At 34.7% G+C, this 17299-nt stretch overlaps 1 protein-coding gene across 1 annotated transcript in view; it reads left to right on the top strand.

Annotated features, from left to right (window-relative positions):
* The window catches only part of NCAM2 (neural cell adhesion molecule 2), a 160612-nt gene that overhangs the window by 125033 nt on the left and 18280 nt on the right, over window positions 1–17299 (top strand). The window contains exon 15 of the mRNA XM_010568451.1: window positions 895–1075. Within this exon, the coding sequence (XP_010566753.1) occupies window positions 895–1075 (181 nt within the window). The remainder of the gene's footprint in view (window positions 1–894; window positions 1076–17299) is intronic.

Raw genomic sequence — 17299 nt, 5'->3', positions numbered from 1 at the left:
GACTGCATTGCTTCTTACTAACTGTTATTGATACTCCTTTGAACAAGATGGCTTTTGTGTTTGACAATATATATTGTTTTATCCTTTTAGCTATTAGTTATTTTGTAATTCTCATTTCTATAAAGAGTAATTAAATATATTATGCACTAAAAGGAGTGATTGCAAAGGCAAGCATTCCAATTTTATGAAATGCCAGAATTAAGATTGCATCTGAAGTCCTCATTTGTTCCCTTTGTATACTTGTCTTAGATAATTGTCTGAATTGTGAGAACCCTTTTTTTCTCTATAACACCATCTTAATGATTTACTTGAATCCTCTCACCAGTGTAGACATAGGACTGCATACTTTCTCAATGGTGTTTATATTGTTGCATACAACCCGGTTTGCAAATTGTTACTATAGTAGCACACACAGCTACAGTTTGTGTATATTTTCATTATATAACTAATGTATGATATAAGTACAGCTTGCATTCATGAACAATTCAAGTATGGGTTTAATGGCAAGTTTCTTTAAAAAAACACTGTTCAAAATGTAATTGGAACATCTTTATAAAATAAACCTTTTACAGAATTTATTCTTAGCAGCATTTGTAAATAATTATCCTGCTGTTCCCCAAGATAAACATCAGTATTTGAGCAAAGTATAAATTGAAGCCAAAAGGTTAAAAGGGATTGCCTACAAAATCCCTAAATCCACATTGTGGAAACATGATTAGGAGTGGTCAAAATTACAAAATGCCTGAGTACTCAGAACTCCAAAATTAGATTATTTGAATGTTCATAACCTCTGTAAATGAAACTCCATAGTTTCTGTGCATCATGTAGACTCATAGTTTAGACAAATAACACAAGAGATTCTGAGAATTTAAACTAATGTTTACATCTTTACAGAAAGACAAGGAAGACCAGTGGCTAGAGAAAAAAGTACAGGGTAGTAGAGACCACATCATCTTAGAGCATCTTCAGTGGACTATGGGTTATGAAGTACAAATTACAGCTGCCAACAGACTGGGTTATTCTGAACCAACATTATATGAATTCAGCATGCCACCAAAGCCTAACATTATTACAGGTAAGTTGATTTTAGAGTGTTTTCTTTCTATGAATTGTTTACTACTTTTAGTACACTGACGTGTGTAGTTGAACATAAGGTAATAGAAGTCGTCTTTAACTGACAAAGCCCGAGGCCCCATACTCTATTATCAACAAAGACTTGATTCAAAACCCCTAAATGGGACCCCATTTCCTACTTTTCCCTTAGTAATAGTCATTTGTAAGTACAGAACAAGTATTGAATCTTCAACCCAGATGATGACAGTTAACAAGAAATATAGTATTTAAGTTATACCTCCTATACATTTTTAAATTGCCTTGTACTGCCTATTTGTCTGTTGTAAGCAACTTAGTTGTTAAAATTCTTGATTTCAGTCCCATCTGTACCTGTGCTTCAAGATGCACATGTAATAAAGGTATTTATTTTAGTGTCTGATGAGGTTAAGACTTCAAATAGTCTTGTTTAGATACTGTCTTACTGATTCACCCTAACATGGTGAGCATATAGCCTTGTATTAGGCCTATTTACAAGCTTTGAAATCTATAGAAAAGTCGTCCATATTTTTAAGTGTGTAAACGGGAAGGTCTGGTATTTTTTTAAGGAAAACTGCATAATAGTTAAGAGTCAGTGTGTTCCATTAACTAATTTATCAAGTTTTAATGCTTCGTAATGTAAAGTTATATTTTGGTGCAACAATGCAAAATTATTTCATTCAGAATAAACCCAAAATATGGTAATTTCTGATGTATTATGGGTTATTTTGATTTTTATAAAGCAAATGTTATGAGGAAAAGATTTCAAACTTATCTAAATTATGAGCTGATAACTTTAATAATAAATTCCAAATTAGATCAGTGTCATCATTACCATTTTAAAATCAGGTACTAAATCATCTAACATAGTATTTTCTGTATGCCGTAAATTAAACTATCAGAGTATTAGGATCAGATTAAAATCTTGCCAAATAAACATAATGGCCAATATATTAAAAGGTAAACCATATCAATACCTGTGTTTTAATCTGAGCATCTGACTAGCATTGATCTTGGTAAAGTGGCAATGAGTTTGAACGGGTCATAGACTACTGTGTCATCAGAAAAGTTTGAAATAACTGACTTGAAATTTTGTTTCTGTCTATTGCAAGTTTTCCTCAAATATATTCTCAGGGAAATTATCTCAAGATCTCTGCAACATTTTTTAATATTCCATAGCAATTTGTTGATATCAAAAGCTTTGTTACTTGCATTTATAGAAAGGAATAGGCATTTGTAATTCATTAATAGGTTCAGATCCAGTTTGAGTACAAATATTTGGTTTATGCACTTGAATTGCAGTAGTGAGAGTTGATTTGCATTTTGATTGATATTCAGGGCCTCGATAGGCCATGTGTACTTGTTTTTTAAACACATAAGGCTTTGTGATTGCCATCATTCAGAAATAAAATTTCACTACATGATTGAAAAAGAAAAGGGAAAAAGAAATATACGAAAGCTTATTGTCCCAAGGAAGTAAAAATATTTATCAAGTAGAAAAATAAATAAAACCTTATTTGGGCAAATGGAAGGGATAAGCCATTTTTCAATTTTGTATATTTGAAACACAAATGTTACTTGTTTTGCAATGCAATCTAACTTTAACCTGTTATAATTATTTAAAGTATTCCATTTTATTGCCACAACTGCTGTAACTGAGAGAAATATGATATGCCTCCGTAAATTACAACATAGGTGGTCTCTAAACATTTAAGTAAAAAGCAGCTTAGTTAATTCAGTTTCAGAAGATAGATAGAATATTTTTCTCTGAACACAGTTTTATAGGTATCTGGGGGCTTTTTCCTTTCAGTGCTCTCCCATAACCATAACTCCATAAGTAGCTGTAAGAAGTCTGTTACACTATTTAACATCAGATCTTTATATGAATCATTATTGCAGTTATGATTGTGGAACTAATTATTTTCTTTGTCAACTGTTTTTGCAAAGCCTGAAAAGAGGTTTTCATCTGTATGTGCCCAAGTCTATGGCACTTCAGCTGAACAGAGTGTTTCTGTCTTCCTCTAAATGTAATTAAAAACCAAGATATCTGTAGATCCTATGCGTGCAATCTCATGGATATTACTTATCCCAAGAGAATTTTGGGATCCTCTAAGTATCATGATGTTTAACTATACCTAACATATTATTCTGGTGAAAATGCATGCAAGCTAATGCAATTAATCAGAGAACTGGACAGAGATGGAGGCAAGGATACATTTATTGTCCTTTGATAGGTGCCTGGGATGGGAAAAGGGAGTTGTCACAAGAAATAAAACTTTAGTTCTGATTGCTGCAGAAGGAGCTTGTTTATGCTTTCAAGAGCCATTGGATATAAGGCAGAAGTAGTAATCCTTGAGGGCAGGGACTGGAAGCCAAAACCCTACTTACGTGAAGGCATAACTCCTATGGGCACTGAATCCACAACTTCTGCTTGCTAGGGAAGTGTAAGCAAGTACCAGCTCATGGCTGGCAGTCAAATTCTATAATAACACAATATGATGATCTTCCATTAGCTGTCTTAGGTCTAGGAAGGAGCTTGAGGCTGCAGATTGCTGTCTGGCATCAGTGAGGAGTATAAATGAGACAGACATTCCTTTAAAATTTCACCTGGTTGGCCTCAGCAGCCTCCAACTCTAGATGGACTTGATTTTGTAATTCTGTTCCTAGGCCTGTAACACGGTCTCCATTCACTGAATCACTCAAATTTGTTATTAGTTCTTCAGAATTTGTAATCCTTTTAATGAAAGTTTCCTGGTTTTCTGAAGGGTTTATCAATGGAACCTCACACTGACTTTGAAAAACACTCAACAAACCAACTTCTTAAAACTCTTTGCCTTAAACAAATGTATGTATAAATATATTCATATATGTATATATGTGTATACATATATACATTACTGTATATTATATCTATGTATATATAATTTTACTTCTTACTTTCTTGAGTTATTTTTTGCAGTCAGCAATTCCATCTTTGTATTTCAGATTTTACTTAGGCGTATGAGCATGTATTTAAGAATCATGCTTTGAAGAAAGAGTGGCATAATCTTAAATTTAGTAATTTATATATTCCAAAACCTCACTAGGGGTGTTAGCTGGCAGTACTTGTAGGCAGGTGCAATTCTAACATTGTTGTGCTTGCCTCTGAATGAAGTCTTTATCAGATTTTAGTTACTCATTTGCGATATTTTTGAAAATTTTGTTCTGGCTTCTCTATAGTGTTAAGCTGCTTCTAGTTCTGTGAGAAAAAAAGGGGATTCTCAAAGGAGTTGTGTGCTTTAGCTCTTAGCTCTTTATCGGTGTTAGGACAGCATAGACTAACCTCTACAGCCATAACAAACCCTCTGACTAGGTGTCACTGGGAGCAGCCAAACTCCATCAGCTCCTGGAGCTGACATTACAGTGCCTTTGTATGGGTCCATTTACTCTTTCTCAGCAGGGCAGAGATATCCTGTCTGTGTACCTTGCAGCTGGTACAAAAGTGTCCAAACCAGCTGTCATTCTGAACCACTACTATTGTAACCTAAAAACACATCTACAGTTTTATATTAAATTAATCTTAAAAGAAGATGAAACGAAAGATGTTAAAAGAGGATACTTTCTGCAAGTGTTAGATATATTTTCAGAAATTAGTGGCAGAAGATTAATGCAGGTGCTGTCTTCCAAAGGCTTTTATCCAGTCAGTGCTGTTTCTCTGGAAGGCCAGAGGATATATTAAAAACGGCTGCAAGTTGTGTCTTATCATAAGTTTTTTCTTCTTAATAGTGGGAAAATGAGTAAAGCATTTGGGGATAATAAGAAGCCCTTAGACCTATTTTTCTCACTTTGCAATATTGGTTGGTTTGTGTTTTTTTAACTTCCAATACTGCATGAACTATTGGAATTTTTTTTTTTTTATTAACATCCCTGGAAAAGTTTTAGTCCATTGTGCATCTCTTTTTTCAATGCATGTCTGTCACCAATGCTTAAAATCATATAGATAAAGAGGGACAATCTAACGCATGATATTTTCACTCGTCATCACTAGTAGCAAAGATTATATTCTTCATGCCAAACATGATTTTTATCAGTAGTTTTTACAAAAATGCAGCTTCAGCATCTCCAGTGGTGTCAAAATGAATGAAAAATAAAAATAGCTCTTATCAATGCTTTGGGTATGTGTGTGTATATATATGTATTTGAATTTGTGTATGTACATTTTATGATATATTACATAGATAAAATAGGGCTTTTGAACTATACAGAAAGTGTTTTATTGGACAGGAAGCTAGGATAATGAACTTCTTCATCTAGAGACTGAAAATTACTAAGTACAGAAAAATAGAAATGTCTCCCTCATGCTCACAATTTTCTCTAAAGGACAAGTCCTTTTCTTTAATTTTGCTCTCAGTCAAGCAATTCATTGACTTTTTTGGGGTAGAAAAAAATTCTGTATGATCCCACCTGTGTAGCTGGAGTAGGTTTTTGTTCCTGTCACATCTTGCTGCCAAACAGCAGACTCTCTTGCTACAGGTGCTCTCCTTGTCTCTCACATCCCTTCAACCCTGACCCATAGGCTGCGAGAGTCTCCCTGGGGCACAGTCTCCCTAGCTCTGAAGGGAGGAGTAACCTCCCTTTTCTCTAGAAGCATTGACTTGACCCTGACAAGGCATCAGCTAAGAGAAGCCAAGAAGCAGCCTTCTTCATTCTTGTTCTGTATGCCACCACAAAAGTACATAACATTTGTTGACTTACTGTAACTATGAATAAACTTCCAATCTGAATAGTTCTTGTGTCCTTTGAAGCATTTTCCTTAGATTTCAAATCATTTCAGATCTGTTTGAAATTATATTTTACCTGATTACAACCAAGCCTCAACGTCAGGGTAACACATAAAAGCGTGCTTGCGTGACCAAGGCCTCTGCTCCCATTACCATTAGCCTTCCTTGCCACAAGAGCACGTTGCTGGCTCATGTTCAACTTGGTGTCCACCAGGACCCCCAGAGCCATTTCTGCAAAGCTGCTTTCCAGCTGAGTGGCCCCCAGCCATCTACTGGTGTCTGGGGTTGTTCCTCCCCAGGGGCAGGAATTTGCACTTGCCCTTGTTGAACTTCACAAGGTTCCTGTTGGCCCATTTCTCCAGCCTGTCAAGGTCCCTCTGGATGGCAGCATAACCATCTGGTGTATCAGCCACTCCTCCAAGATTTGAGTCATCAGCAAAGTTGCTGATGGTACGCTCTGCCCCATCGTCGAAATCATTGATGATGTTGAACAGGTTTGGACCCAGTATTGACCCCTGGGGTACACCACTAGTCACTGGTCCCCAACTAGACTTCATACCATTGATCAACACTCTCTGGGCCCAGCCATTCAGCCAGTTTCCAATTTCACCTCACTGTCTGCTTATCCAGCCTACGTATCAACAGTTTCTCTTCGAGGATCTTATGGGAGACAGTGTTGAAAGCCTTACTGAAGTCAACACAGATAATATGCACAGCTCTCCCCTCATCTACCAAGCCAGTCATTTCATCATAGAAGGTTACCTTGGTCAGGCATGACTTTGCCTTTGTGAATCAATTCTGGCTACATCTGATGTAGTAGTTCTTCATGCCTGGGAACAGTTTCCAGGATTAGTTGCTCCATCACCTTCCCAGGGATTGAGGTGAAGCTGACTGGCCTGTAGATCCCTGAGCCCTCCTCCCTGCCCCTTCTAAAGGCAGAAGTGACATTTGCTTTCCCCTGTCCTCAGGGACCTCTCTTAATCTCCATGATCATTCAAAGATTATTGAGAATAGCCCTGCATTGACAGCTCCCTCAGTGCTTGTGGGTGCATCTCATCACAGCTCATGGACTTACATATATCCAGTTTTTTTAAGTATTCCCTGACCTGATCCTTGCTCAGAATTTCCTCACCTCTCCGGATCCTATCCTTACATTTTCAAAGGCAATGATATCTCTGTTATGTTTATTTTCTAGATTTCTCTTTACAGCTGTTCTTCCATAAAACCAAGCCAGATTTTTTTCTTCCTCACTTTCACTTCAGTAGCAACAACAGCATTCTTCTGGCCAGGTTGGGTTTCAGTTATATTTGTGGTATTTTTTTGTCTCAGTACATAATCAATAACCCTTGTGCTTTTGCAGATATAAACTGTCTGTTTTGTTAACTTTAGTCAACAGTTCTGTAGGTAATGAGCAAGGGAAAAGTCTAAAGATATTCCCTCTTGAGCATTTTGCAGAACTGCTGGTAGCCAAAATTAGTCATTAGTGATCATGTGTAGCTCAGCTGAAGAGAAGCCCTTTCCAGGTATAATGTGTTATTTCAGAGCAAGGCCACTTTCTGAGGCAGAGTTAGCTATGGGGTAATGTCAGCAGTTGGCTTCTGGTACTTAGTTCTAGGAAAAGTTATGTGGCATCATTAAAAGTTAAATTAGGAGAATCAGGGGGATTTGTAGTCATCATCTTTTGTAGTCTCTTTCCATAGAAAAAGCTAAAATGGCTGCCACTGGGTACTTGAGCCAGGACTAAAAGTCATGACTTGTGGCTTTTAAGTTGCCAGTTTAAATCTCCAGGAAAAGACTGCAGAATTATATTCTGTACTGATTCTTCAGTAATAACATTTTGGCCTGCTTTTCAGCCTATGGTTTGTGACCACACTGCCTATCCATTTATGTGCGTACGTATACCTGTACAAAACTCCATCAATTTGTGTCTTCAGATAACTTTGAATGCAGTTGATGTTTTCACTAAATTTGCCAGAGAACAGAGGCTTCAAAAATAATACATTCCTGTAAACTTTTTTTTTAAAAATAGGTATCTGAGGGTGGAAGTAAAATTCTTTGTAGCTCAGTAAGGAAAATATTGTATTAGAAATTTACACACTTTTAACAATCGGAATAATTTGGGAAAGAAGACTTGTAACTTTCCGACCCTTGATCCTTGCACTACCTTCGATAGCAACAATAAATTTAAACCAAGAAAGAAAAAGAAAAGCACAGGAGTTTGAAGGTATTTCCAAAGGCAAAATTTCCATTACAAGGATCAGAAACTTTAAGTCCATGATGGGTACCTCTTTTGTACAACTTTGTGCATTACGAGATTCCTTATTCTATCTCTGCCACTTTGACTAGTTAGGGTTTTAGTTTAATCTAAAATGAAGAACAAAATGCAGTAGTCAAAAAGGAAAGCCTTGAGGATGTTAGTCTCCTTGCAGCTCTGATCACATTCCCAAGGCAAGGAAGAGCTGCAGCATTACACTTGTGAAATTACCTGCATCATTTTCTCATAGGCTGAAGGATATTGTTATTCCAAAATCAGAACTCAAAAATAAAGACTTTTGTCCGACTTTTGTTCAAATCATAATTCTGAGCTAAAAGTGTAAAGCAAAGTCTTCAGCATGTATTGCTGTATTGGAAGAATAATTTTTATATTTTATTTTCTGAAGAGGGTAGAGAGAAGAGATTAAATGTGTCTTTGAGATCTCATGCTTTGAGAATAGGAGTTGGTAGGAATCACACCAATCAGATAAATTAATATCCAAAACTTCAGAAAGATGACAGCCCCCACAAAACCTACTTGCTTTTGTTTTGCAAAGCAGTACTAGAATTTGCTGAGTAAGAGCCATTTCTCATCAAATCCTGGAGATGAACATTGTTGTAAATGATAGGGCGTGTTCTTGCTGTAAGCTAAAACCAGCTCTGTTTGGTCCATTCCCTGCAAAGAGTAACTTTTTTACGTGAAAAGGGATAGAAATCGCTTACTAAAATTGATAGAACTTATTTGATATGAATCAGAGACAAAAAGGCTTACACTCTCAGTATCATCAGCAGGGTTCATAGGCAAAAAAAAAGATATTTTTTATAAAATGTCATTCTTACAGTACAGCTATCACAGGAATTAACTAGCACTGAATACTAGAAAAGTAGTGGAATGCTAGAAAAAAAATAGTGAAAAAACTACTCTGTATTCACAGAACTTCTGCTTCAAAAGGAAGTTTTTTTTTTACCTTCTGAATTTAAGTTTGCTTATCTTTTTGAATGCTATGAGAAAAAAAGAAAATCATCATAGATGTTGAATGTTAAAGTGCGAGGCTACACTTATAAACATGGTACTCTTATTCACCTAGAATATTTGTTATGAGTAATTGCTAGCATTATGTTGCTTTATAATTAAAAAAATGTAAGTGCCAATTAAAAGATTAAGTTGATAGATATATTATCTAAAAATACTTAAAAGCTGTGTTATTAAAATAACTGTGGAAGTTTAATGTGTCAAAGAATTTTCTGCTATGAATATAAGGACTAAACTATTTAAGTCTTAATGAAAAGAACAGGTTGTGAAATTTGAACAGCTTGAACAGTCATAATTTCTTTAAAAATGTGTATCATTGAAAACACTGCAGTAGAAATATGTGTGAGGATGAGGTAAAGTCCATAATAGCTCTTAGTTTATTTATATTGCTGTCTTTTCTACTTGATAGTTACCTACACTCAGATGTATATTTGTGCAAGAACAGGGACATATTCGTGTTATAAGAGGATAATGCATTGGTTAAACTTTATGCATCTATGTCCCAAAGGCAAGTTTCCCACCAGAACATATTCACAAAACAACAGCTCTGTGATTTAAGCTAAATTTAAGGTGCATTGCAAAAAAACCTAGAAGATTCAAATCCTAAAACCTAAAAATCCTTTGAGTTTGGGTAGCATTTAAATTCTGCATGTCTTGATCATATATTTGTGGAAAGAGAGAATGATTTTTTCCACCACTTGCCTTTCTCTTCAGCCTGTGAGCTCTCTAGAGTAAGAGATATATCCCAATGTATTTGTGCTAAGATGTCACAAATCATCCTCTACACTGATTTTAACCTTAAATAAATTCTTTTAAAGCTTAAATAAATATAACAAGGGACTGATATAATACAGTTTAAATGCAAAATGCGGTGCTTAACTGTTTTCATCTACTTCCATTACAATTTCTTAAAATTCACTTTCTAAAGTAAGTAAATTAAGATGTAACCAAGGTTATTGTTTATACCACACAAGATTTTCTACATTTCAATTTCTTTTGAAGTCTATTTTGAAACAGTAGCCTAACACTGATATTAGTCACTATCCATATAATTACTGTGCCACTGTAGCTGAAAAAAAAACCCTCAATATCCAGTCAAGATTAAGATGTTTAAACATACACTATATTGCATAAACTTGACTGTATTATCTGCCAAAAAGTGAACTTTCAATATAAATATTAGTAGAAAATATATATGCAAACTTCATATATTGCACTGGGTTACATCCAGACATACTGTGAGGACTCGAATGTCTTGAGAAGTTGCATGTTTTGAAAAGCAACTTTGTTTTATTCCCACCCTAGTATTAAAGTCAGTATCTAATTACCCAGCTGCCTGTGCTAATTGCATTGGTCATTCATATTTCAAGTGGACTTATGTCCATATTACTGATGCCAGTTTTGACAGTGGTCCATTCTGGTCTCTTACGATAATTCAGGAACAAGGTAAACTTATTAGCAAGAAGAAACAGCTAAACCAGTTTTTCTCTTCTTTATCCCCATGCATGATCAGAACCTTCATTTTATGTAATCATTGACTTTTTTTTACAGTTTCTTCTTTCAGCCTATGGGCTGATGTGTGTTGCTGCTTCAAATATTCACTATTTCTGATAGATGTTGCATTGTAGTTTCCTGAGTTCCATGTACCTCCAACATATGAAAGACACCTGAAAGGTAGTATTTAGGTTGGGCTTGGCTGAATGGTTTTGAATCTCAAGGCAAAACAAGAGAGTTGATAGCATGCTTCAGGTTAAGTCCTTAAATAAATTGTTTTAAAATTAGACCAAAAAGTTTACCACTTTGGCTGCTGTTGAGAACCACATGTTGCTGCTATTAAGGTACACCTTTTCTATGTTTTGAGTACTTTACTATCCAGATTTGTCTAGAGCACTTCAATGGTTACCATTTCATCCACACTTTAATCATAAATTGATGTTTCTGTTAGAGTAATGTCTTTCAAGTGATTGTCTTTGGCACAATGTAAATATTAAATTAATTATTTTTTCTCTTTTTTTTTTTCTTTCCTACTGTCACTGTTTTCCTTTTGATACTTTATTTTTCATGTTTTATCAACTTTTTCACTTTTTTTTTCAAATTTACTTCTTCTTCACACTCTTGATTTTCTGTAACAATTCTTATCCACACAGATAGATGCTGTGAAGCTACTAGACTTGAAAATGGAGGCCAGTCCCCGCAGCTCAATGCTGCTGGTTTCTCTTTCATTGTATTCATAAGTTTCTGGTGCATGTTTTGATGCTGTTGATAAGGCAAGCAATATGTTTTCTTCCTTTCCCTCTGAATTTTACATTTACAGGAAAATAAACACAGGCCTGTATAAAAAATTGTACTTTTCTATAGTTCTTCTAAAGTTTCCATTCCTAGTTAAGATCCTAAATACTGTACATACTTCAGACTGTACATGCAAAATTCTTCATCTGGCTTTTTGGAAACCTTGTAAGTTCTGTGACAAATTCAACAGATGATGCTTGGCTCTTCTGTCTGACAGAACTTGGAGAATCTGACTTATTGAATTTGATCAATGTGATTTGATTTTATTTTCTCAACTATATTTTGATTATAAAAAAAAAATCTATGCATAGACCTTACCATTGAAAGTCGCATGGCTTTCTAGGTACACTATCAATTGGTCTTTCATGAGAGCATTTTGATTCTGTATTAATCCTTTTCACAGAGTTGTCCTTACACTAGGTCCTTCCATGATGTACTTTAAACCTTATGCTTAATATCGATATGTTTTGTACTTTCTAGTGGATTTTAACAAACATTTCTTCCCTAATTTATGATCTCTGAATTGCTTTAGTTTATAGTATTTAATTCCCTATACTTTTCCTGTGCCTCTCTGCAGCCATGCCTTAGCACATAAAATAGGTCCCTGCCCACCAAACACACTTCTTGTGACTCTAACAGTGCCACATTTCATTTCACGGCCTTTGTTGGACTTGAAGCTCCAGGGGGCTCAGTGTTGACCTTTAGTAAAGAATGGGGAAAGTAGGTTTCCCTATTTTACACCTTAAGAGATTGGTTTACAAATTCTGCATCTAGAACAATGTATACAATACCTCAGAAAAAAGTTCATTTAGTAAGAGTTCACATAGACATTTTTCTGCATATTTGATTTTAGAATTTATGTATTTGACTAAGTTTATGGTTCATTCCTCTTGCATACAGAATAACACAAGAAAGCAATGCACTTTAACAGCTAAGGCAGAATTAAATATCTATTTTTAGATACTTCCCGTCAAATTGTTACTAACCAAAACAAAGATAATAAATTAACAATACATGTTGATTTTTCCCCCCTTATAGTTCATTTCTTTGGGGATTTAATACCATTATCTTATAACTTTGAAATTAATTGGTCAAATTTAAGTTTTTATGTATCTTCACCTGCGTAATGGATATTCTTATTTCTAAGAAATCGTGATTATGGTCAGTTTTGCCAGTTTCAATTTATTCTTGGAAGTATTTACTTTAAAACATCATTAACAAAACCTCTTCTCATATAAAACAAATAACAATAATTTTAGAAGACTGGGCTATGTCACAAGTAAGATGTCTTCAGAATGCATGTGTGTAAATCTGAAGACTTATTTATTGGCCAAAATACTTTTTTTAAAATTTCATATATTTAGTATAATGAAGTAGACGGAATTCAAGCAAATGTCATTCTAAAAATGTTAGCTTCATTGTGATCTGTAGAAAATCTCTCACCATGTTCAGTGGGGCCACTATTTCATTTGCAGCCCTTGCCACTATGTTATATCACTTTAACCTAATGCTCTGCCATTAATTTGAAATTAATTACATTGACATGTGCCCAGCATAGTATGGTAAAGAAGTAGAATTTCTATTCTAATTTTGTAAGAGTCAAAACTTTGGGTTCCTAGTCAGAGTCAGTTGGGTGAAAGCCTAGTTTTGCATGCACAAACATTGTGAATACATGGATTAGTTTTATAAGTGTTATTGTTGTAACAAAAACTATCTATTTGTTTAATGCTTAAGGGCTTATTGAATCTACAGACAATAGTTAATGAAGGATAGGGATCTTAACATTAAGCTATCTTTTTTAATGAAAATTTTCTCTTTAACTGTGATACAGAGGATTTGGAATTGCTAGCTACATGTAACAGTTATCAAAAGCTTTCAGGTGTGAGAACACGTTTTCAGTTCAGTATAACTCTGATAAGTGCTATTGCTTATGCTAATTTTTTTTTAGGGGAAGAATCACCTTGGGCAGGAACTTTTGCAGGAGGCTTTATTTGTTTCTAACCATTTCTAAAATCCAGATAGTGAAAATGTTTGTTGTTGTCATTATTGCCACTTTTTTCCTGTGGTAACAAAACAAAAAACTGCAAGTACATCTCTACTTATGATCAGAGAACTGACTTTTGGCAAATATGTAGTAAGTAGATGCTGCTTGTATTCCCAAGGGGGGAAGAACCCCAACCTGTCCAAGTCTGGCCTCATTAGAAGCCTCTGAAAATCTCAGTTCACAACTGGTCAACAGTGAATAGTTTGATCTCCACTGAGTGCTTTGGCACAAGCAGACCACAATCTGCTCCCAGGAGCTCTTTCTCAGTTTGCAGGAGCACAGTGGTGCACAAACACCGGGGCTCCTTCTTGGACCAGGGGAGCAGTGAATTCTTTTGAGAGGCTGTTTTCTGCAGTCATGTCCCTTCTGCATTCTGATCCCATTGTAAGATAGGGGCTGGATGCATATACGGAAACAGAATTTTCTCTTACGGACACAATAGAGATAGAGTGCTGTTCTGAATAATAACAATCACAACTAATGAGCATCTGCCACTGGATTAAAAGGTCTTGAGTAAAACTTAGATGGTTTTATAGAATTAAACATAAAATAGGGTCTCATTAAGGTTCCACAGACAGTTCGATTCTGGTATTTCCTTGTTTTGCAGCATTTTCCTAATTTCCTAAAATTTGAAACATTTAAGCTGTTCTACTAAACATTTTCTTACATATTTTACCTGTCATCTACTTGTCTCTGTTCTTACTTTTTTTATAAAGCAAGACAGGAGACTACTACAGGTATGTATAAAAGTAGAAGAATTATAATTTCTAAATAATTTTCTTACTCTTGTTAGACATTCGAAGTACTCTTTACCAGTTATAAATTTATTATCTTAGCAAGTCATTCTAACATTGCTGATGACAAGATAGGAATTAGGGCACAGGGAGTGATTGACTGTGAACTCTTCAAACATGTTGTGAAAGAGCTAATGAAAAGCCTTTAGAAATTTTAGAAGCTAAATATACATTATAAATGACAAGTTGGCTTTTATCCTCAGTGTCACAATGCCAGTGGGATAAAGAGATAAAGTTGGATCACTTCCCCTGTTAAATGAGAAAAATTTTAGGTCTGCTCCAGTTTATATTCTTCTGCTTTATACATTTTGAGGTTATCAGGTAATTTAAATATGATCCTTTTCTTTTGGCCCTACTCTTCCCGTCAAAGTCCAAAGACGATGAGTTAAGCCAATATTATAGGGATTCTGTGACAGCAGAGCCAGACAGTTCTGGGCAGCATCCCAAAACCTCTGTAATGAGAAAGAAAAAGAGGAAGAGAATAATGTCTTCGGGTTGTCATGTATCTCCTGAGATGAATAACTAATACAGTTTTGTTTGTATTTCTCTTTAAGAATGTTTCATAATTCTTTCTTTAAAAACAATGACAGCAAGATTATTTTACAATATTTTGTGCAATCTGTGGGAAGATACAGAAGATTTTAAAATCTTGTCTTCCTACAGACAAGAATGAGGAAAAAATGAGAAGAAACATTTGCAAATTAAATTATAATTGGTAGGTATAGGCTGAACAGCTTTAAAATTGCAGTTTAAACTGTATTACAATGATAAATATGTCTTCACAAATTTAATTAAATATTCTGCTGTCATTAGTACTTAAATGTTAGAGAAGTAAATTTGTTCCTTTAAATGTAGTAATCGTAAAAGGGATTTTAGGTCTTATGATTGACAGAGTAAAATGTTACCATTTTTCCAGCATTTTCACATATTTTGAAATGCTAATATTCAACTGCCTATTGGACTGAAGTCCTAAAATATTCTGCATTGAACTTATGCCTTAAATCCAAATTGGTGGCACAGAAACGTAAAAAGGGTAATGATTATTCTGTGATATAGCAGTGTATCTCTAAGGAACATTATTTTTTTAAATGTTTTCATTTACAAGCTTTTGAGACTAAGGCTGGCTTCTTCCCTAATCAGGTTTTACTAGTTGTCTTTCTTGTTTCCAGAGTTTTGACAAGTTCCTAACAGTTGCAAATTATTCATGAATCAAAGTATTTACATAATACAACTTCAAATGTGATCCTTCATTTATTAAAGTAGGGTTATTAGAAAATAAATTGCTGTCTAGCTAAATAGGAAAAACATTGCCCAGAAAAAGACATGTATGCTGCATACATCAGAAATAAAATATATCCATCTGTGTGGTTTTATGAAGTGTACAAAACATACCATCACCAAGCAACAAAATAACATTCCATTTAATTTTGTGATGGAAGTATAAGGCCAAGCACTGATGTAAAAAATATGATGTCCATATGAAAAATAGATATTTAAAAGATAAACAGATATAGTGGGTTAATTACATAAGTAACTGTATGACTAATACTTGGATTCCTAGGCCTTACCATGTATTATCTTCCCAGCATGCAAACCTCATTCACTAAATTTAGTAACTCTTTGTGTATGCAAATGTAAAGTTAACTAGTTAAGCCTTACAAAACAATTTCATTTTTTTTTAAAGATGTAATGGAGACTTATATACAATTTGTGATTGTGCTAATAGTCTCCAATCTTCTACCCATTGTCCAGTATCTTGATAATTTCTAATTGCTCTTTTTGGGGGGATTTTTACAAGAGAAGGAAAAAAAACCTCTTACTTTTAGGAAGTAGTTTGAACAATATCAAGGCAAATGCAGCTTCTGAGGTCTATAATGACATCACTGAAATCTTTGCTACATCTAGAGCTCATCTGAGCTTATCACATTGTACTTCATCCATCCCATTTCTCCAGGCGTATAAGGAATCTTAAGTTTTCCTTTGGTACACATTTATCAGGCTTAATGTATAAGTGATGGAAACTCACAGGGAAAATCCTATTCCTTGTAATGTCAATGACAGCATCATAATAAAGCTAATGGTGTCAAATATCAAGTGTAGAGAATCTACCAACTTTGCCTCTTTAGAAAAAAGTAGCTGTATGGAAGCTGTGTGCTTGAGAGCTGTGTTAAGTTGTGATGTTTTACAAGAACTAGATCAAGCAACTGAGGTAGGAATATCCATTTTTGTTCATTTTTATATGTTTTAAAGTCCTGAGAAACAGTAGTAGTAATTCTTGCCACCATAGTCCCATTATGTTGTATGATATTCTTATTAATAGTTCTTTATATTTATTTTACGTTTAATATTTTTGTAGCAGTAATTGCTAGTGAATATTTTATTTTCATATAATTTTAATTATAATGCATGTTAAGTGAGCTTAATACAAGCAAAGTAAATCTTACTGAGTGTATATTTCCAACAAAATTACATTTGAAAATATATACAATGTACTAAAAACTACTTCTGTAAAAAATATTGCAAGCACTGCAGTTTCTGTTTTCAAAAACATGAAAGGCATTTGTGAAACAATGGCGCTTTTTTTTTCATCTCATTCATGTTTCACTACCATTTTGCTCCACTGATTTCTTCCATACATGCAGTACTTGCTGTCATCTCCGCTTTCTTCCTGAAGAATGTGTGCATAGTGTAAAAGTGATGGCCCTCAGCATCTTTCCAAACACAGTGTCAAGAAATGTATGTAACCTTGTGCATCTTTCATCTGTTGTTCAAAGTCCATTTTAGTTTATGCAACTTCTGTCTTCATTTTTCTAATAAAGAAAACTGACTTAAAGCATTTCTATCTGTATTTTCTTTATTACTGATAAATGCTGTTTTTCTTGTGTTATCTACATTATGTATTTTGTAACTGAAGAGTTTTTTAAACATGGTATCAATATTTTTGTTTCAACAGTAAACCTCAGTGTTTTATCCAGTAATGAATATTTAACCCCCCCCCCGCACACACAGAAAGCCCCCCCCCGTCGTCCCCCCCCCC

This window comes from Haliaeetus leucocephalus, unplaced genomic scaffold (assembly GCF_000737465.1).
Source record: "Haliaeetus leucocephalus isolate CR32 unplaced genomic scaffold, Haliaeetus_leucocephalus-4.0 Scaffold243, whole genome shotgun sequence".
Lineage (NCBI taxonomy): Eukaryota > Metazoa > Chordata > Aves > Accipitriformes > Accipitridae > Haliaeetus > Haliaeetus leucocephalus.
The sequence above is the reverse complement of the archived record's forward strand: the minus strand, read 5'-3'. Positions and strand labels throughout refer to the sequence as shown.